This window comes from Penicillium alfredii (assembly GCF_028826965.1).
Source record: "Penicillium alfredii strain IBT 34128 chromosome Unknown utg000010l_segment0_segment0, whole genome shotgun sequence".
Taxonomy (NCBI): domain Eukaryota; kingdom Fungi; phylum Ascomycota; class Eurotiomycetes; order Eurotiales; family Aspergillaceae; genus Penicillium; species Penicillium alfredii.
Window position 1 is genome coordinate 1721907 of NW_026622707.1, and position 19057 is coordinate 1740963.

The 19057-nt window shown below is 54.3% G+C and overlaps 9 protein-coding genes across 9 annotated transcripts; 3 read left to right on the forward strand and 6 right to left on the reverse strand.

Annotated features, from left to right (window-relative positions):
• Positions 1–59: 59 nt before the first annotated feature.
• NUU61_008209 (WD40 repeat domain-containing protein) lies at positions 60–2122 on the reverse strand (the record flags this gene model as incomplete). Its single annotated transcript, XM_056658734.1, has 4 exons — positions 60–1621; positions 1722–1874; positions 1991–2007; positions 2073–2122. The coding sequence occupies 4 exons, from the start codon at positions 2120–2122 to the stop codon at positions 60–62; spliced, it is 1782 nt and encodes a 593-aa protein (XP_056509027.1).
• Positions 2123–3271: 1149 nt separating this feature from the next.
• Positions 3272–4602, forward strand: NUU61_008210 (rhomboid family protein; the record flags this gene model as incomplete). Its single annotated transcript, XM_056658735.1, has 3 exons — positions 3272–3804; positions 3871–4318; positions 4363–4602. 3 exons carry the CDS (start codon positions 3272–3274, stop codon positions 4600–4602), a joined length of 1221 nt encoding a protein of 406 aa, XP_056509028.1.
• A 655-nt stretch (positions 4603–5257) lies between these two features.
• Positions 5258–6119, reverse strand: NUU61_008211 (mitochondrial 54S ribosomal protein mL61; the record flags this gene model as incomplete). The annotated part of the gene is made up of 2 exons (XM_056658736.1): positions 5258–5839; positions 6081–6119. The coding sequence occupies 2 exons, from the start codon at positions 6117–6119 to the stop codon at positions 5258–5260; spliced, it is 621 nt and encodes a 206-aa protein (XP_056509029.1).
• Positions 6120–6659: 540 nt separating this feature from the next.
• Positions 6660–10215, forward strand: NUU61_008212 (leucine--tRNA ligase CDC60; the record flags this gene model as incomplete). The annotated part of the gene is made up of 4 exons (XM_056658737.1): positions 6660–6728; positions 6794–9297; positions 9349–9547; positions 9610–10215. The coding sequence occupies 4 exons, from the start codon at positions 6660–6662 to the stop codon at positions 10213–10215; spliced, it is 3378 nt and encodes a 1125-aa protein (XP_056509030.1).
• A 333-nt stretch (positions 10216–10548) lies between these two features.
• Positions 10549–12272, reverse strand: NUU61_008213 (uncharacterized protein; the record flags this gene model as incomplete). Its single annotated transcript, XM_056658738.1, has 6 exons — positions 10549–10759; positions 10855–11182; positions 11245–11454; positions 11546–11948; positions 12045–12086; positions 12147–12272. The coding sequence occupies 6 exons, from the start codon at positions 12270–12272 to the stop codon at positions 10549–10551; spliced, it is 1320 nt and encodes a 439-aa protein (XP_056509031.1).
• A 453-nt stretch (positions 12273–12725) lies between these two features.
• NUU61_008214 (uncharacterized protein) lies at positions 12726–14704 on the reverse strand (the record flags this gene model as incomplete). The annotated part of the gene is made up of 3 exons (XM_056658739.1): positions 12726–13385; positions 13423–14201; positions 14254–14704. The coding sequence occupies 3 exons, from the start codon at positions 14702–14704 to the stop codon at positions 12726–12728; spliced, it is 1890 nt and encodes a 629-aa protein (XP_056509032.1).
• A 338-nt stretch (positions 14705–15042) lies between these two features.
• On the reverse strand, positions 15043–15951 carry NUU61_008215 (telomere maintenance SDE2 family protein; the record flags this gene model as incomplete). Its single annotated transcript, XM_056658740.1, has 1 exon — positions 15043–15951. The coding sequence occupies one exon, from the start codon at positions 15949–15951 to the stop codon at positions 15043–15045; it is 909 nt and encodes a 302-aa protein (XP_056509033.1).
• Positions 15952–16013: 62 nt separating this feature from the next.
• On the forward strand, positions 16014–17022 carry NUU61_008216 (40S ribosomal protein eS10; the record flags this gene model as incomplete). Its single annotated transcript, XM_056658741.1, has 7 exons — positions 16014–16018; positions 16092–16107; positions 16241–16275; positions 16333–16382; positions 16475–16545; positions 16624–16713; positions 16774–17022. 7 exons carry the CDS (start codon positions 16014–16016, stop codon positions 17020–17022), a joined length of 516 nt encoding a protein of 171 aa, XP_056509034.1.
• Positions 17023–17391: 369 nt separating this feature from the next.
• Positions 17392–19003, reverse strand: NUU61_008217 (M20 family metallo-hydrolase; the record flags this gene model as incomplete). The annotated part of the gene is made up of 2 exons (XM_056658742.1): positions 17392–18715; positions 18789–19003. Coding segments are annotated over 2 exons (1539 nt in total), but the record flags the coding sequence as incomplete, so codon positions are not given.
• Between the last annotated feature and the right edge of the window lie 54 nt (positions 19004–19057).

Genomic DNA, 19057 nt, shown 5'->3' on the forward strand with positions numbered 1-19057 from the left:
AGGGGGTTCAATCGCATCTTTTGTTGTTGATGTAATCGCCGGCAAGAAGAAACAATCGGTCATCTTTGCAGATTCACAATTGCCATCTGGGAGGAGTTAGCAACGCCCTGGTTTTGTGATGAACGTGGACCGAAGAGGATACGCACCTGGTGCCCGAAGCCATAGGCAAGTCTTTTCCCGTCGGCATCCCATGAAAGAGCACTATCACCAATCGATGCCGCATGACCATTCTGTTCATTTGTCGCGCGGTCAGGCTCCTCCTTCACATCTTCCGAGCCAGGGGCAGCCCAAGTGGCCATGGGATGACCACCTCGCTCAACATTCCAGATCAACACCCGGTCTTTGCTGGCCGCACCGAGAGCATATCCGTCCGGGGAGAAACCTCCCGTGAGAGCGGGAAGTGACGGTCCCAGGCGTAGGCGATGGAGGCAGTCGAAATGTTTCGACTCCAAATCGACGTGCCACACCTTCACATCGTCATCTGTCGAAAATGATGCAACCACAATTGAGGAGTTTCGGCGCTGGGCTTGTGCCTGGGGACGAACCTCGATCGCGGTGATATCGCCCTTGTGGGCGTTTTCGATAAGAATGTCATGCGTTGGAATCCAGATTGTGGCAGTCGCGGAGCAAGCCGTCACGGCGACAGCAGAGGAGTCGGTATGCATGCAGCGAATAAACTGCCAGGCCGCATCGGGCTCATTCGAAGGGAAAGTCTTCGTCAAGCGGATGCTATTGTCCATCTCGCACTGGTAGACGGAGCCATCTCCGCAGGCAAACACCTGATTGCGCCCACACCAGGCCAAGTCGTAAATGGGGCTTTTAATCACCTGAGGTGGAGGGAAAACATCGGGTCGTCGGGTATCGTCCCACAGTGCCAGTTCCGAGATTCTGGTATCCGAAGCCACGACCACCAGCTGTGAGCTATCTTCCGCCCAATGCAGACCGGTGATCAATCGAGGTACCTCCGGCAAGAGATCAACGGCGTCACCGTTGACATTGTACATGGTAATTGTGCCTCTTAAGTCACTATAGGTCGCCACAGCCAACTTCTCGCCGGCGGTATCCCATGCGACAGCCGACACGCAGGAATTGGAGCCCTTCAAATCCACCAACTTCTTTTGGACGGGCGTCGAGGACAATGAGAGCTTCCACAAGCTGCAAAAGGTATCGCCAGCTGCCACGACCACCGTGGGATCGCGCGGGCGCCACATCGTCTGGGTCACGTGGGCCCCGATATCTAGGCAGGCGGTGTCGGGCGCCAGATCGGCTGCCTTGGCGGGGGTGATCTGAACGCCGACGCTACTGCCGGTCGTCAATGTAAAAGTGGGTTCGGGCTCCTCGGCCCCCATGCTCACGTCGCCGTCACCATCCAATGGCTCCGGGGTGCCTTTGCTCCGGGCCTCATCCAGTTCCATCGACTCATCGCCATTGGTCTCGCTTTTCCGAGATCTTTTGACAGTGAGAGCCTCTGGGTGACCGTTTGTCACGCGGTCGCGCGCAACTTTGCTTGGCGAGCTGGGTTGGTCTGTGCCAGCCGCATCGTGCGTTTTCAGGAACCCCGTTTCAAATGGCTCGGGCCCGAAAAATATTGCGACGGGGGAATGTCGATGGCATTGCCCTCCTGTGGATTTCAATTAGAATTTCCATTGCTTAATTCGAGAACAAGGGAATGATATTTTTCATCCCCTCGCTGTCGCATGTAGAATGGTCAGTCACAAAACGTACCTTGTCAATGGATGATTCCAGTTCGTGGTACTGGAGACCCTTTTGAACCAGCGACACCAGCGCATGGGTTCTGATGTACGGCGCAAAGGGAAGATTCTGTGGATCAGGAAACCAAGCGCGCTGCAGTGACACCGCGGCGTCGGCATGACCTGGAGGATCAAGTTAGAGGAATACAAAGAACCGAGTGCTCTCACATTTAAGAGGAAGATAAATTTGAGTAAGGACAGAGGGGAGAAAAACAAAAAGAAAATCTGCGTGAACCAACCTGACTCTTGAAGGTACCTTTAAAAAAAAGAAGTCAGTCACTTCTGCAGGTTGGAACGTGGAGTCCAATCAAGGGGACATACCGCCATATTAAGTAGTTGACATGATGCGATGTGAGGTCAGGGTGTGCCATGATTACATGTGCGACCAGTCCACCGCTGGCATGCCAGAGGGGAGGTTGCTGTCGGCGCGCTAGGCAAGGTGAAAATCAAAGTGGAGGTTGGATGCGCGGAGATGGAGGATCCAGGAACGCCCGGGCCACAGGGGGGAAAGAAATTCCGGGACCCCAAAGCAGGGGAGGGATCAGTTCCGAAGCGTGGAGGATTGAGAAGCGCAGAAACGGGGAGGCGTTGAAGACGGAAAGCCAAGACCAGGGAGAAATTCAAGGTTGTGGGAGGGAGCCGAGGCAGGCACAACGGGGACGGAAGAGACGGAGGGGATACGAGGGAAGATGAAGGAGAAAGAGAAGAAGAGAAGAAGAGAGATAAAATAGCGATGCGCGAAAGAGTGACAGGAATGACTGAGAGAGAGAGAGAAGAGCTTAAGACGGCACTAGCCACTTGGAACGCTAAAAAGGTGGGCTCAACGCCAATCTCGGCGCCTCAGGCTCGATTTCATCGAGAACTGGGTTTGTCTTGTTCTTCTTTCTCTTCACGTTTGCTTCTTCTTTTTCCGGGCCAATCTCCTTCAAATCCTTCTCGGGCTGCCCCCCTTAAAAGCGCCTAGTGTCTAGTGGATCACAAATGAATGGTGGTGTGGCGCAAATCATCCATTTGCGGATTGAATGGGAACTGTTCTCCACATTCGATTCGGGGGATTTCCAGCAAAATTCACGATGTCCAGGATCAACCTTGGTTACCTTGGGTTCTCACACTCCCCTCGTGCAATTGTACCTTTGATCGCCAGAGATGACTCGAGCGGATGTGCGGCAAGAAGCGAATGTTCTGCAGGGCAATTCCCCGGAGTGGATCTCCAGCAGTATATAGCCTGGCCTGGAGATGCCTTATACCACTGAACTTGCCACAAGTGATGACTCTCATAGCAGTAGCATTTCATGTCGCATAAGGACCAGAGAGCTACTTTTCTTTTCTTTTTCTTTTCTTTTTTTCGTTTTGTCCCTTGAAATAGCCCTGGACGGTATAGATGGCTTGCAAGAAATCCCAGGATTCCATAGAAGTCGTGTCTACCAGTTGAAGTATTGCTGAGCTCGTAATAATAGAAAAACGTAAAATCCAGGATGTCTCAGGACTAATATCCGTAAGAGTCGCAAAGAAAATAGAAGATGGTGAAGTGCATCGTCAAGTATACTTGGGTGACCGTGGTAGGCCCGGCTGTCCGCCTTGGGCAAATCATCCCCGAGCACTCCCGACCTCATCACACCTCGACTTCCTCCAGCCTCTTGGACTGCGTCTCGCCCCCAGAGCGCACCATGTCGCTCCGAATCAACATTCCTCCGGCCACTCGGGCTTTCCTCTTCAGTCTTTCAACCGCTTCTCTACTCTACAATGTTGCCAGATGGCAGCAAATCAGCACCGGAGGAACAACCACCATACCCATCGTTCCCTACCTCACCCTCGTCCCCTCGGACTTCTACTACTATCCGTGGACCCTCTTCTCTGCAACCTTTGTGGAACAGAATATTTTTACCGTGCTGCTGAATGGCGCTACCATCTTCTATGGCGGCAAATATCTCGAGCGCGCGTGGGGATCCCGCGAGTTCATCCAGTTCATTGCCGTCATCGCAGTGATCCCCAACATCGTGATCATCCCCATCTACTTGATCTGGGGTGCCGTTGAAGGTTCTTTCATCAGGGGGTAAGCTATCATTCTCCCAACTCCTTAATCTAGTCCTTTGTGCTAATCGTTCGTTTGCTCGGCCAGCCATCTCACGCAAATCTGCGGTGGGATCTCGATCCAAGCCTCTTTCCTGGTCGCCTTCAAGCAACTCGTTCCCGAACACACCGTCGCACTCTTCAAGGGGCTGGTCAAAATGCGCGTGAAACATTTCCCGGCTCTCTTCTTGCTCCTCAACACCATCAGTGGGGTCGTGTTCGGGACGGACACCGCCGCAGTTCTGTCGTGGCTTGGACTTTTGACCAGCTGGACTTATCTCCGATTCTTTAAGCGGCAGCCCGATCTCACCGGCACGTCGAACTCCGGCCTCGGCATCAAGGGTGACGCCAGCGAGACCTTTGCCTTTGCCTGTCTATTCCCGGATGTGATGCAACCCCCGATCGCCTTCGTCGCTGACCAGATCTACATTGCGCTCGTGACCGTAAAAATCTTGCGGCCCTTCTCCGACGATGATATTGCTTCGGGCAACCAGCAGGTTTTGGCTCGCGGCGAGGCTGGCCTGCCGACCTTGCTGAGCAGCCATCGCGCTGGGGGTCGAGGGCCAGTGGCAAGCGGGAGGAGGCGGAGCGGAGACGTGCCCTCGCGCTCAAGGCCCTGGATCAGCGATTGCAGGCTGCCGCAGCAGGACGATCGCAGGGTCAGCCTGCGACGTTGGTGGAGCCAACCGCATCCCAGCCACGACCGACCACTCCGACGCCGGCGGCTCCGGAAGCGCAGAGTATGCTGGGAGAGACGAGCTACAATCCGGACAACGCATAGTTGTGCCATGGTAGTTGTGTACCGTCTGGCACTTCAGTGTGAAGTGTCCTTGGCTTGTACGCATCCATTTTCAGCCTGTCCATGTTCCCAACCTGGCCTCCGACAATGGCCCCAAACATGTCTTTTCTTTGCTTCTGATGATGTACATGGTACTTTCGCATTTTGTGAATCTCATTCTTCTGGGACTTCGCTCTCCTTGGATCGCGTGGTTGCATTTCCAGTCTTTCTTTGTTTGGGATCGGGGTTCGGCCTGGTTCACCGGGGTATACTTGGCTCTTGCATCGCTTCTGGGTGGGAATTAGGGGGTTCTTGGTCAGTGTATGTTAGAAAGGACCAACCTGAGAAAAAACTTGGGTATATAATGCGAGGCATCATCCTCACGTCTTCCATCTCTCGATCTTCCCAATTGAGCATCACCTAAAGTGCGGAATGGAGGTCGATGTGGAGATATAGTTCACAATCAAAGATTTCCAAGAAATACATAGTCGTAAAGAAAACAAACACACAAGGATGCTATATGCTACAGACAGATGGGACCCCTCCAAGCTCGACCGGCAGAACAAACCGAAGGCCAGATGTGATCGAACAAAAAAGACGTTCCAGCCCAAATCTCCCTCCCAAACCCTCGAGAGCAAACAACGCAATCTGCGTTCTATCACATCTCCTTGAGCCTCTCGACCTCCTTCCGAGCCTCCGCGATCATCCGCTCCTGATCCTTCTTAGCCTCGCGGAACCCGAGCACGCGCTTGCGGTCCTCCTCGGACTTAACCCGCATATCCTCCAACTTCTTCAGCTCCTGCGTCTCTTCCGCGGTAGGGGAAACGCCCTGCGCGCCCGTCGCAGCCTGCACGCGGCTCCAGATCTCCGCATAGGTAAGGTCCTTGACGTTAACGACGGCGGCCTGTTCGCCGCTTTCCGGAGCGGGCGCATGCGAGTCCGTAACCTTTTTATCCGCTGCAAGCGCCGTCGCCGCGTTGCTAGCCCGTTGCGCGAAGTAGATCGTCAGGGCGGCGGGCCCGTCCTGCTCGTCGGTCTGCCGCACCGTCATCGGCACCCCCGGGTTGTGGTACTTGAGGCGCGGTAGGCAGCGCCGCCAGAAATGGCGCGCGCCTTGGTGCCCGCCGTAGATCTTGCGGGCATATGTGAGGTGGAGCCGAGTGACGGCTGGGTATTCTTTTGTTGCGTTGGCGACGCTGGGCAGGATGGCGGCGCCGCTTCCGAGTCGGAAGTTGAGGACCTGTTTGTCATGACCATTGCGTTAGTATCGTATGTAACTGGTATGGTGCTATTTGCCTCCATGTTTTCGTATCGTGGTAGGAGACTCGAAGGGTTGTTTGGTGGCCGAAGGTATCAGCATGGAATGGCGGATGGCGTTTGGATTTACCTTCTGTGGACAGAGTAAAGACTCTTGTTAGTCAATGGCCTCGTGTTCGCGTTAAACAGGAAAGTCGAGTCATCTCCGGCGCGGATTCACTTACTGTCCTCAGGTTCCGCATCCGCTTGAAAATATTGACCATGGTTGCAGAATGTTCCGCAAAGGGACTGGCCCTTATGCGATTGGAGTCGCAAGACCAGAAATATCAGGGAGAAAGATAGAATATGTTCACCCGGCAAGTACTCCCCTCATTGCCAGGTCCAAAAGAGCTCCAGAGTGCAGAATTGTTGGTCCGGGGAAACTTGTCTCGCGCCGTGTCGGCGAAGAAGTTGCTCCGTGATATCGGTCACGTGTCATGGATCTACACTATGTACTTGTGGACACTCTATGCCCAAGTTATATCAACCAGAATACCGATCTCCTGGAGGATTGAAAGAAAGCAGAAACAAAATTTGTATTGCTTTCTTTTGTCCATAGCTCTAAATTTCGCATTCGACCTCATCTCCAACCTTTTCATATATTGTAATATTACATTACATACAAACCCTGTGGTTTGCGTGCCATACCACCGCGTTACCGCCGCAATACCGTGCCGCCTCACAAACCGATTTTAGACCCCCCCCCCGCGATCTTTGCTCTCAACGAGTTTTGCAATCAGGGCAAAACCGGTCAACTGAGAACCATGGCCGCCGCGTCCGCTGCTGCGCTCGACCCGAGCAACAGCACGAAGAATACCCTCAAGTTGGAAAACGTTGATCTGCCCCTCCCCCACCATTAGATTTTCTTGTGCTAACTCTATATTCTTCTGCTCCTCAGACCGAAAAGCGTGACTCTCTGATCGCGATTGAAAAGAAATACCAGGCACAATGGAAGGAGAACAAGGTCTTCGAGGTCGACGCCCCCTCCTTCGCCGAGGCTCCCCAGGGCTCCATGACCCCCGCGCAGCTGCGTGAAAAGTACCCCAAGTTCTTCGGCACCATGGCCTACCCGTACATGAACGGTACCCTGCATGCGGGCCACAGTTTCACTGCCAGTAAGGTGGAGTTCATGACCGGATTCGCTCGCATGGAGGGCAAGAGGGCCCTGTTCCCGCTGGGATTCCACTGCACCGGTATGCCCATCAAGGCGTGCGCGGATAAGCTGGCCGACGAGGTGAAGCTGTTTGGACAGAACTTCGAGGCCTACAAGGAGGAGGAAGAACAGCCCAAGGACACTGCCCCGCCGGCGCCCACGCAGGAGGTAAAGGCCGAGGCCGAGAAGTTCTCCGGCAAGAAGAGCAAGGCCGCCGCCAAGTCCGTGAAGATGAAGTATCAGTTCCAGATCATGTTGGCCATCGGTGTGCCTCTGGAGGACATCCACAAGTTCGCCGACGCTGCCCACTGGCTGCAGCATTTCCCTCCGCTGGCCATCCGCGACCTCGACAGCCTGGGTGCTCGCGTCGACTGGCGCAGACAGTTTGTCACCACCGATGCCAACCCGTACTATGATGCCTTTGTGCGTTGGCAGATGAACCGCCTCCACGAGCTGGGGAAGATCATGTATGGTAGCCGTTACACCATCTACTCGCCCAAGGACGGTCAGCCGTGCATGGACCACGACCGAACGGAAGGTGAAGGTGTTGGTCCCCAGGAGTATGCTGCTCTGAAGCTCAAGGTCAAGGAATGGTCACCCCAGCTGGCCGAGCTGGTCAAGGACAAGGTTGAGGAGGATGCGAAGGTCTACTTCGTTCCGGCAACTCTGCGCCCCGAGACTATGTACGGTCAGACGAGCTGCTTTGTCGGTCCCAAGATTAACTACGGTCTCTTCAAGCTGAAGGAGAAGGAGTATGTCGTCGTTACCAAGCGTGCTGCTTGGAACATGGCCTTCCAGGGCCACTTCTTTGACAGCGAGCACTTTCCCAAGACCCAGGACGAACTGCCGCTTGTCTTCGAAGCACCGGGTAGTGCCTTCGTTGGTACCTTGGTCAACGCACCGCTGTCATTCCACACTGAGGGTATTCGCATCTTGCCCATGGACGGCGTCTCGGCCGCCAAGGGTACCGGTGTGGTTACCTCGGTGCCTTCGGACAGCCCCGATGACTACGCCACCCTGATGGACCTGGCGAAGAAGCCCGAGTATTACGGTATCCAGAAAGAGTGGGCCGAGCTGGAGATCTTCCCGTTGATTGAGACCCCTACCTATGGCAACCTGACTGCTCCCACGCTGGTCAAGCAGCTGAAGATCAACTCTCCCAAGGATGTTACCCAGCTCGCTAAGGCTAAGGAGCTAGCTTACTTGGAAGGATTCTACAAGGGTACCATGGTTGTGGGCGAGTTCAAGGGAGAGCCCGTCAGCTCCGTCAAGGACAAGATCCGTAAGTCTCTGTACGACAGCGGAGATGCGTTCCCCTTTGCAGACCCTATGGGCAAGGTTGTCAGCCGCAGTGGCGACGACTGCGTGGTCGCCTACCTGGGCCAGTGGTTCTTGAACTATGGCGAGAACGATGCCGAGTGGCAGCAGCAGACTCTGAACCATGTTGTGAACACCCTCAATACCTACTCCTCCGAGACCAAGAACGGGTTTGAGAAGAACCTGAGCTGGTTGAACCGATGGGCTTGTGCCAGAACCTACGGTCTGGGATCCAAGCTGCCTTGGGACCCTCAGTTCCTGGTTGAGAGTTTGAGTGACAGTACCGTCTACATGGCCTACTACACTATTGCGCACCTCCTGCACGGTGATCGATACGGCAAGTCGACTGGCCCGCTTGATGTGAAGGCGGAGCAGATGACGGATGAAGTGTGGGACTATGTCTTCACGAGACGGGAACTCAACGATGACCTGGTTTCCAAGAGCGGAATCAGCAAGGATGCTCTGCAGCAAATGCGCCGTGAATTCGAGTACTGGTACCCTCTGGACGTCCGAGTCTCTGGCAAGGACCTTATCCAAAACCACCTGACCTTCTTCCTGTACATTCACCTCGCGCTCTTCCCGTCGGAGTACTGGCCCCGTGGTGTCCGTGCTAACGGGCACTTGCTGCTGAACGGCGACAAGATGAGCAAGAGTACCGGTAATTTCCTTACTCTGAGGGATTCCGTGGACAAGTTTGGTGCCGACGCCACCCGGATTGCCTTCGCCGATGCTGGTGACAGCATTGAAGATGCCAACTTCGACGAGGCTGTTGCCAACAGCAACATTCTGCGTCTGTTTACTCTGAAGGAGTGGATTGAGGAGGTCGCCAAGGATGAGAACCTGCGCACTGGCCCCGCTGATGCATTCGCGGACAAGCTCTTCAACAACGAGCTGAACAGCCTGGTTCGGGAAACTCGCAAGCACTACGCGGCGTAAGTTTACATCATGGATTATTTGTCTTTCAACCGCTGACCCTCATCTAGCACTGACTTCAAGCTTGCACTGAAGTCTGGTTTGTACGACTTCACGAGCGCGCGTGATGCCTACCGTGAGGGCGCCACGGCCTCCGGCGTGGGTATGCACCGGGAGGTGATTCTGCGCTACATCGAGCTGCAGGCCCTCATGCTTGCTCCCATCGCCCCTCACTGGGCCGAGTACGTGTGGCTCGAGGTCTTGAAGAAGGTCAGTATAATTTTTTTATACTTTTATTGCACCGCAGTTTCATTCTAACATTTTCAAATTAGTCTGAAACCATCCACTTCGCCACCTTCCCTACCGTCCCAGAGCCCTCCCCCGAACTTTCGGCCGCTCAGGCCTACGTCCGCGGCACATCGTCGAACATCCTGTCCTCGGAAGCCAACTTCGCCAAGAAGCTGTCCAAGGGCAAATCGTCTGCGTTTGACCCGCGCAAGCCCAAGAAGCTCACCATCTTCGCGGCCAAGAAATACCCCGCCTGGCAAGAGAAGTACATTGACCTGGTCCGCGAGGCCTTCGACTCTCTGAGCGTCTCCATCAATGACAAGGAGCTTAACGCCAAGGTCGGCAAGCTCGGCGAAATGAAGAAGGCCATGCCCTTCGTGCAGACCCTGAAGCGCCGTCTCGTCCAGGGCCGCGAGGCTCCTGAGAACGTCTTCGACCGCAAGCTCCCCTTCGATGAGTTTGCCGTCCTGTCTGAGATGCTGGGCAGTCTGAAGCGCACTTCCGGCTACAAGGAGATCGAGGTCATTGCTGTCGATGAGGGCGGCAAGACCGGTGATGTTGTTGGCACGGGAGAGAAGAGGGAGGGTCTGCTGGCTGATAACGCTGTTCCCGGGCAGCCGACTTTCCAGTTTGCCAACGTTGCTGAGTAGATTGGTTGTTGACTTTTTCTTTTGTTGTTGATGCGGGCAAACTACAGGATCTGCCTTGTTGTGGGTTAAAGAGACATGGCTTGATGAGTTTATGTTTAAAAAAAAGAGTTAAGAAAGAATACAGGATTTTCTGAGTTTATGTTGGTCTAGTTATATTGGTTTTTCCGTCCCTTTTCCAACCCTTTTCTGATATTACTCGTCCATTGTGAGAAAGAGATTCCTCGAGGTTGAGAAATCAAGAACCCGTCGGCTTGACCACACTCAATAACCTAAATCACACCCAAGTTCAGTGTTTTTGTCGGACAAGATATACACGGAACAGTGTATAAGAACTCACCTCCTAAGCCCCTCCCGCAAAACAGCCTCCTCTTGCGAAAACACCAACCGAAACCACCCCGCATCCTTGGAATGCTCCTCCCCAGGATGCAAAAAGACACCAGCATCAACGAGGTTCTGCGCGAGCGCGAACTCTCGTTCTCGGGTGGGAGCACCGGGGTTGGGCAGATAGGGCGAGAGATCGATGTAGATAAAGAAGCCGGCGTTTCTGGTCAATATGGGTTAGCATGGAATCAGCAGCCTTGCCGTTTTTTTTTTCTCTTTTTTCCTTTGATGTCTTCTGTCTTGAATAATGTTTCTTACCCGCCATTGATGTAATTAATTCCTGCCTCATTCAGTGTCGAGGTTGTGTGTCGATAGCCTGCGGCGAGGCTCTGCTGCGATTTGGCCGTGAAGCTCTTCACGAAGGCTTCGTCTTCTAGGATGGCGGTTCCGATTGTCACCGCTGCTTGGGAGGCGCCGTGGAGTCTTCTGCATAACCAGGAAAGTTTTGGGTGAGTCGAATGATACAAACCTGGGATTAAAGCTAGAGAGAAATATATAAATCTTACAGAATTGCCTTGCACGCTTGCCGGAGCTGCTGGTTCTGGGTTACCAGGAATCCTAGGTGTAGGCCGCCCGAGGAGAAGTCCTGCAAAAGACAAGCACTATTAGTTGAAATTGGCTTTGTTGGGATGGCTTTTGCTCATTCACTTGCCTTGCTGAACCCATATAACACGTGAACGAGACTCGGGTCGATCAGGCGCGCCAAATCCAGTGAGAGGATCGAAGTGAACGGCGTAGCATTGGGATCGCCCGAGTCAAACACGCACGAGGCATATACCTCGTCGCTGATGAGATGAAGACGATGCTTGTTACAGAACCGGGCAATTTCTTCCAGGGTTTTCACCGGGTAGCACCGACCTAAAAGACATATCAATCAGGCGCCATGCTCTCTTTTTGACAGGAAGCAACATGCCCCACAAATCAACCAATTCAAATCAATCCAACTTACCAACAGGGTTATGAGGATTAACAAGAAGCACCGCACGAATCTTGGTGCCCTGGCTCTCAGCAGCAGCAAGCGCCTCTTCGTACTTCAGCACCGAACCAGGCGAGAATGCCTCCTCCGTCGCCGTGTCAGCATACACGATCTTGATGCCGGCTTCGACGCCATAATCCAGTTCGAAGCGGCCGTACACAGGCCTATTGACGAGGATGGCCTCGTCGCGCTCGGCCAGGTTGAAGCCCAGCATGTTGCCCAGGGAGGTGGGCGAGTCCGCCACGAAGACATGCTCCGGCTCGATGGATGCGTGCGGGCTCAGGATTCGGTTTAGGTGCGCTGCTGCGGCTGCGGGGAGCCGTGCGGCGGTGCTTGCGCTGGACCGGTAGCTAACAGAGTCTTGTGAGAAGACGACCTAGACATGGAATGAGTGATGTTAGGTGTGTATGGCGATTGAGGGACGCATGCTATGTTTAGCAGCAGAGACAAGGAATTGTTATGCTGGCGAGACCTTTTCATTGATATATTTGGCCATTTCGGCCCTCATTGGTTTCTAGTGCGCTGTTAGACAGCTCAATGGCTTATCGTGAGATGCTCAAACTCGGTCACATACATTCTCGGCCATGCCGAACGAGATCAGCCCCGTCGGGTTCGTCTCTGCATCGTATGATTGAGTAGGGCTGAATCGCCAGGGAAGATCCAGTTCCTGGACATTTTGGAGCCCGCGAGACGATAACATCTTCGGTGGGAGAGAACTGGCGGATGGTGCGTTAGTGTGTTGATTGTTATGGATACGTCCGGGGGTGGAGAAGAAGCGGTGTCCCATACTGGAGTCTTCGAATAGTCATGGCGTTGGAGACAAGCTCAATTAAACTTGGGTACAAAAGAAAACCAAGCAAGGAGATGATAATCAACGTCGAGAACTGCATTGAAGTACGGTCTGGAAAAGAACAATTGGACACACGTACCGCTGCTTTTTACACAGCAGTTTTTTGCTTGTTGAAAAGGAGCCCCCACTTCGACGGGGACCGTCAGAGCAACGGCGGTGGACGATGTGGACAACTGGAGAGGTGAATTGATACTTCATAATTACTAGATCTCTGCTTTTTATAGAAAGAAGAAAAACGCCCGCCGCTATGCCAGTGGAATAGTGTACATGTATAATGTCCAGAATACAGCCCAATATGGCTTCTTATGAACGGCGCAGCTTCAACCGCGGCGTCTTGCGCCTGTCGCTTTTGTTCTTCTCGGCGACGAAGGCCCAGCACTCCATCGGTGGTCGAGAGCCAATATGCTGACCGTTGGGAGTGAATACCTCGACCTGTGGATAGACCGGAGCGTCGGTGATAGAAGTCTGCTTACTGCGAATCTGCACGCTGACCTCAATCCAGCCACAGCCTTCGATGAGGATGTCGGCCGACATGACCCGGTACGGCAATGATGGCACAGTTGATCTCTTGTCACGCACAGCCTTTGCGAGGGAAGTGGGCAGGTGGGCGTTTGTGACATCCCATCGTAGCTCGAACTTCCCGGCCGACGACATGGTGCTCCCCGTACCTTCTTTCATGAGCGTACCGGAGTAGGGACGTGTTTCGGCCTGGATCTCAATGGCCTTTTCTGTCTTGGTGATGTGGGAGTCGATGGGCACGAAGCATGCCGCCATAATAGTATCCTCGAGGTTGACAGCCGTAATGCGGACCAAGCCACCCCCGAGAAGTAGAGATTGGCCCGGTCTGATGGAATAGCGCTCGGGCTTGATGCGCTTGGTCATGATCAGATCGCGCTTGTGTTCATCGCGCACGTAATCCTCGAGCTGGCCACGTTCCAGACCAGGCAGGTCAATAACCTCACCCTTTCCCCCGGCCGAATGGGATTCGGATTGGCGAAACGGTTGTGCCCGGCAGTGAAGACACAACCGGAAGCATGGGATACATGCCCTCGCGAGGCGCAGGAGGAAGGAGACTACCAGGGTCGAGAAGAGCCGCTTGCCGCTGGTTTGGGATCTCGTTTTCTGCCCGACGGTGCTCAACCCACTCCTTCATCTGCTCGAGAGCCCTCGAGTCTTTGGGAAAACAGGCTTCAATGAAACTGCTCTTGCCAACATTCGCCTTGCCAACCACCCAAATCCCACCACCGTGTTTCCGGATTTCTTCCTTGAGCTGCTTGGTCCACCAGCCACGGTGTGCACTAATCATATGCACATTACCCAGGCGGGCGTCTCTCCCCGCTCTGCCGATATTCTCACGGAGGAGTGACCGGACATACTCCATCTTCGAGTCGACCTGCTCCTTGGTCGCCGCTAAAAGATCTGAGCGTGTGATGATGAACGAGAGTGTGGGCAGTTTCTGGCCTTGAGAGTACTTCTCGGTATGGGACCGTCGGTTGTGAGACCGCTGCTCCTGGAGCGAGAGGGCCTTCTGGATACGCGGCACGAGGGACATGGGGAAATCGGCTGCATCAATGATGTGGTATACACGATTGTTCTTGTAGGGCGACTCAGCCAGGAATTCTCGGATAGAAAAGATCGACGGTTTGGGCGAAGTCACGGCCTTGTTGTGGTGAATCAGGTCATGGCATCGATCGCAGATGCGGGGTGCGCGATCCGGGGCTTCAACAGAATCACGGCTAGGAGTAGTTGTCTGGTCTGGTAAAGCGCTGTCTTTTGCCCCTGTTGTGTCAGCGAGGAATTGTAAAACTTCAAGGCCTATTGGGTCGCTTACCATGCATCGGTTGAGGAACCACATGTTCCTCAGTATCATTGCTCTGCTGATCCTTAGAAGTCGCGGCATCTTCACTAATACCCTCTGTACTTTCAAGCGCCTCTTTTCGTGCTGCGATGAGCTTCCGGTTCTCCCTTTTGGCCGTGCTGTAGTACCCCGGCTCGTGCGGCTCGATGGTTTGCGAAAACGCGCCGCATCCGGGGCAGAATATGGGTAGGATCTCGGTCAAGGCATTGGGGGGCGATTTATCTCGTTGAAACCGAGTTGTTGAAAAATAGCGATTCTGATGCGCTCGTTGGCATACGCCGTTAAGGGTGTTGATCGGCAACGCTGCAATGCGAGGCCGTAGAGAGCGTGTTTGCGTCAGTTGTCGAGGACATCGTTGAAGATTTGATCGCAATAAATCAAATCGCAAGAATCGTGATATTGCGCCGCGAGCGCAAGGCGACATGGTCGGCGTGCAAATTTGCGGAGTTTCACGCGGAGCTTTTTTTTTCTTGGAGACGCGGTTGTCGATAGGGCGGTCTCGGGCTGCCGTGCGATGTGGCAAAACCAACTACGAGGTCCTGATACTATGTAGGCTGAGATGAAGAAACTGTTGGTTCTTGTTAAATACCATCTGTGGGAAGGATGCATGCAATTGCTCTTGGATTAAATCCCAAAGGGAGTGCATAAAACTATTGACATAGAAGGCGCCGAAACTCAGATGCGCTGGAGAAACCCTGTGAAATACTGCCCAACCATGAAACGCCGTCATAGACCATAAGCAAGACTTTGCTGGAGTAAGGCTTAGGCACGAGCCTTGCCCTTGCCCTTGTCTTGCGCTTTGTCCGCCGGCTCCTCATCCTCCGAGTCGCTCATAAACTCATCGTCATCATCAAACCCAATGAACTTCCGAGGAGCAGCCGATTTTGGAGCGGGCGCAGAAGGTCCTGCGCCGTTCTCTTCGCCCTCTTCTTCGTCCGAACTAGACGAGGTACCTTGCTCACTGCCTTCGCTGGCACTGGTGCTGGATCCGCCCAGGACCGCGTCGCGGAGGCTGTCGGTCCATGCACCATCCTTCATCGCTAGCAGCACAGCCTCCCGGGCCTTCTCATTCATTTCCTCCTTGTCGTCGATCCATTGCCCGTCAATCTTGTGCTTTCCACCACCATTTTTCAGCTCGTCTTGTCGCTTCTCCGCCATATCCACGACCGCCTGCCACCGGCGCCGGCGCTCTTCCTTCTCCTTCTTATCCATTTCCGGCTTGACGGCCAGGTATTCGGCGAGTGCCTTCGCCTCGTTGACGGTGCGCAGACGGCGGCCATCCAAGTTGCGGCTCGAATTATTGTTGTCACCCTGGTTGCGCTGGCGCTTGCTGGACATGCGACCACCGGCAGCACGGAGCTGGGATCCGAAACCACCTTTTCCACCGCGCACAGGAACGGTGAGGCGGAGCGGGAGAATTGAAGATGCGATAGAGTCGCCATTTCGCGAAGAGAAGAGGGTCTGTAGCAGATCTGACGAAGAGGCAAGTTGTTTATTGTTGGTCGTGGTGAGAGTCAAAGAATGAAGCGAAATCGATGGTGGAAGGTATGAGGCGATTCTCTCAGTCAGGTCGGAGAGGGTCGACGTGGAGGGCAAAGCAAAGGACAGGGTCGACGGGAGTGACAGTCCAGGAAAGGACGAGAGCAAGACATTAACGTTTGACGAAGTCATTTTGGCAGTTGTCTTTGGGGTCGCCGTCAAGGAAAGAGTTGTCGCAGAGAGATGTAATGGCGATGGCGTTGAAGCAGATTCAGATCACCTGACCGTTCCAAGATTGCCTATCTAGGCTTGGCGCCAGATAACCTTGGGAGTCACTGGGTAGATCAGGTGACCACTCAGAAAAGGGCGATCAGGGCACCAACCCTAGCGAGCCCGAACAGGAAGACCGCACTTTTCTCGCCGCGCAGCTCCACTCGCATCCATCATTTAAATCACCCATTCTTTTCTGGCGTTGTCAAAGCGATTCCCCGAATTGCGCCAGGAACTCGCGACAATGTAAGCGCGGAATTCCTTTCCTTTTTCTCCGATACAGATGCACTGACAATGCCCCAGGCTTATCCCTAAGGACGACCGCAAGAAGATCCACGAGTACCTCTTCCGCGGTATGTGACCACCCTCGTCGACCGTCCACGCTACGCTCAGACCGGTCAAGATAATTCATGAGTTAAAATCCACTGACATATTGGTTTTTCAGAGGGTGTGCTCGTGGCCAAGAAGGACTTCAACCTTCCCAAGCACGGTGACATTGACACCAAGAACCTCTATGTAAGTCGACCCCCCCCCCCCCCCCGGTGGGGGTGACGATTCGCTCTAAGCACAGGTTGCTAACCCGTTCTCCAACAGGTCATCAAGGCTTGCCAGTCCCTGAACTCGCGCGGCTACATTAAGACCCAGTTCTCGTGGCAGTACTACTACTACACCCTCACCCCCGAGGTATGTTCTTTCTACTTGATTCGTCGGCAAACGAACAATATCTAATAATGGTGACTTTAGGGTCTTGACTACCTCCGTGAGTGGCTGCACCTCCCCGCCGAGGTTGTCCCCGCCACCCACATCAAGCAGCAGCGCTCGCACGCTCCCCCTCGCGGTATGATGGGCGGCGAGGAGCGTGAGCGTCGTCCCCGTGCTCCTCGTGAGGGCGGCTACCGCCGCCGCGAGGAGGGCAAGGAGGGCGGTGCCCCCGGCGAGTTCGCTCCCTCCTTCCGTGGTGGCTTCGGCCGTGGCCGTGGCGCTCCCCAGTAAGGAAAGAGGCCTTGGTGTCCTGTCATCCACTGCTCGGTCATCCTAGGGACTTAGTGTCGATGTCTCCGGTGTACGGTTCAGAGTAGACTTCGGGAAACCGGGTTTGAAATGGGCTGTTCCTCGGTGCATCTCAATCTGGTCCCCTTGTTTGGAGACTTGGGGATACAGGGAAATAAAAAAAAGATTTACAATGATGCCGCTGGTTTTATGAATAGCTAGGCTCAAATGCAACTTCATGATGACTCGGTATACTGATTGGTCAATGGTAGCTTTTCCCAATATGTGTAGGCCAGTATGTAGAGGTGTGATACTATTCTTCCTGCTACTGGGGCACTTGGCTTCATCATCGCCGGTTACCCCCTAAGGCTGTCAACTGAACCTCTTCCTATCATACCGAATTACAGCCTGCAGAATGACCGAGGCCCCGGTTGCGCAATCATCGGCGGAGCAAAATTCTTCGGGGTGATGGCTGAGCCCGTCCTTGCACGGAACGAAGATCATACTGGTTGGCACACGCTTGGAAGTAAAAACGCTGTCGTGGCCAGCACCACTCATGATAGGTCGCACCAGCGACTTCGTCTTCGCAACCGGGACATCAGCGACGACCGCATGAGCCGACTGATGAACACAATCGATACAATCCTCATGGAACTTGACAGCGGGCGAGTCGAAGTCAAGCGTCCACTCAACACGGCATGGCTTGCCAATACCAGCACCCTCAGCCGCAGCAATGGCGTCGAACTCGCTGCGCAGCTCCGTTTCGACCTCGGCAACCAACGCTGTCTCTGGCCCACGGATATCCAGACTAAAGCTCACCAGCCCCGGCACGGTATTGACGCTGCCGGGTTTGGCTTCGACGATACCCACACTGGCAAGACAGCCTCGAGCGGCCGCAACCTCGCGGGCTCGCACCATCATGCGTGAGAACGCATACAGCGCATCTGCGCGGTGCTCGAATGCCGTTGTCCCTGTGTGCGTATCTCGTCCGATCACGTTCACCCGGAACCATCGGTATGCCTGCACGGCCGTCACCACTCCGACCCGCTGGTCCGCCGAGATGAGATGTGGGCCCTGTTCGATGTGCAGCTCAAAGTGTGCCGCCATCGGCGTCGCCTTGTATGAGCACGGCACTTCTCCGAGATAATCGATCTTCTGCAAGGCGGTCTTCATTGTCTCCGGCGCAGATCCCGCTGTCGGCAGCGAGGCTACTGTCGGCACTTCCTTGAGGTTGTGTGCCTTTGGCAATGGTATGCACTCTGCCCATACACCAGAGGATACCATGCTAATCGGAAACCTGGCGCCCTCCTCGCTGTCAAAGGTTCGGTGGTTAGTTGGTCTCCCAGAAAACAAAAGTCTCGTAGGGGAACGAGTCAGGTACTTGGTCCAATTCACCACCCCAACACCTCCCTCCGTCTCCAATCCCATCTCATCCATGGTCTTGAGCGCTTCCACTCCGGACAAGACACCAAGAATCCCATCGTATCGTCCACCCGTGGGCTGCGTATCCAAATGGCTCCCAATGAATGTCGCCGGCACATCAGCCCTTCGGCCTGGACGGACGGCAAAGATATTCCCCATCTCATCGATAGTAATCTTGCACTTGAGGTCTTTCATAGTCTGAATGAACCACTCCCGCACGCTCTTGTCTTCTTCCGACAGGGCTAGACGCTGCATGCCTGTGTCAGTTGATCCACTGTATATATTCAACAAAATGGTCAGCTATCTTTAACCTCTTTGTCCTCTCCGAGGTATGGGGTTACACTCACTCTCCCCACCGGATCCCAAATCCCCACCGGCACGAATGATGTAAGTCGTTTGCCAGTCGCTCCTTGTTAGCTCTCAGCGCCGAGACCTCGGTCTCGGACAGCGCGGTGGTCAACATGGCCTGGGGTCTGGAGATAGTGAGAGCGCGACGCCGGTCAAGTAGACTGGTTTGGAGAGTAGTTCGCAGTCGAGCCGTGCGTAGGAATGTAGCACCGACCCTGGTTCAAGGTAGATTGTCTTTATATGATCGAAAGCCCCTCCCCCGTGGGGA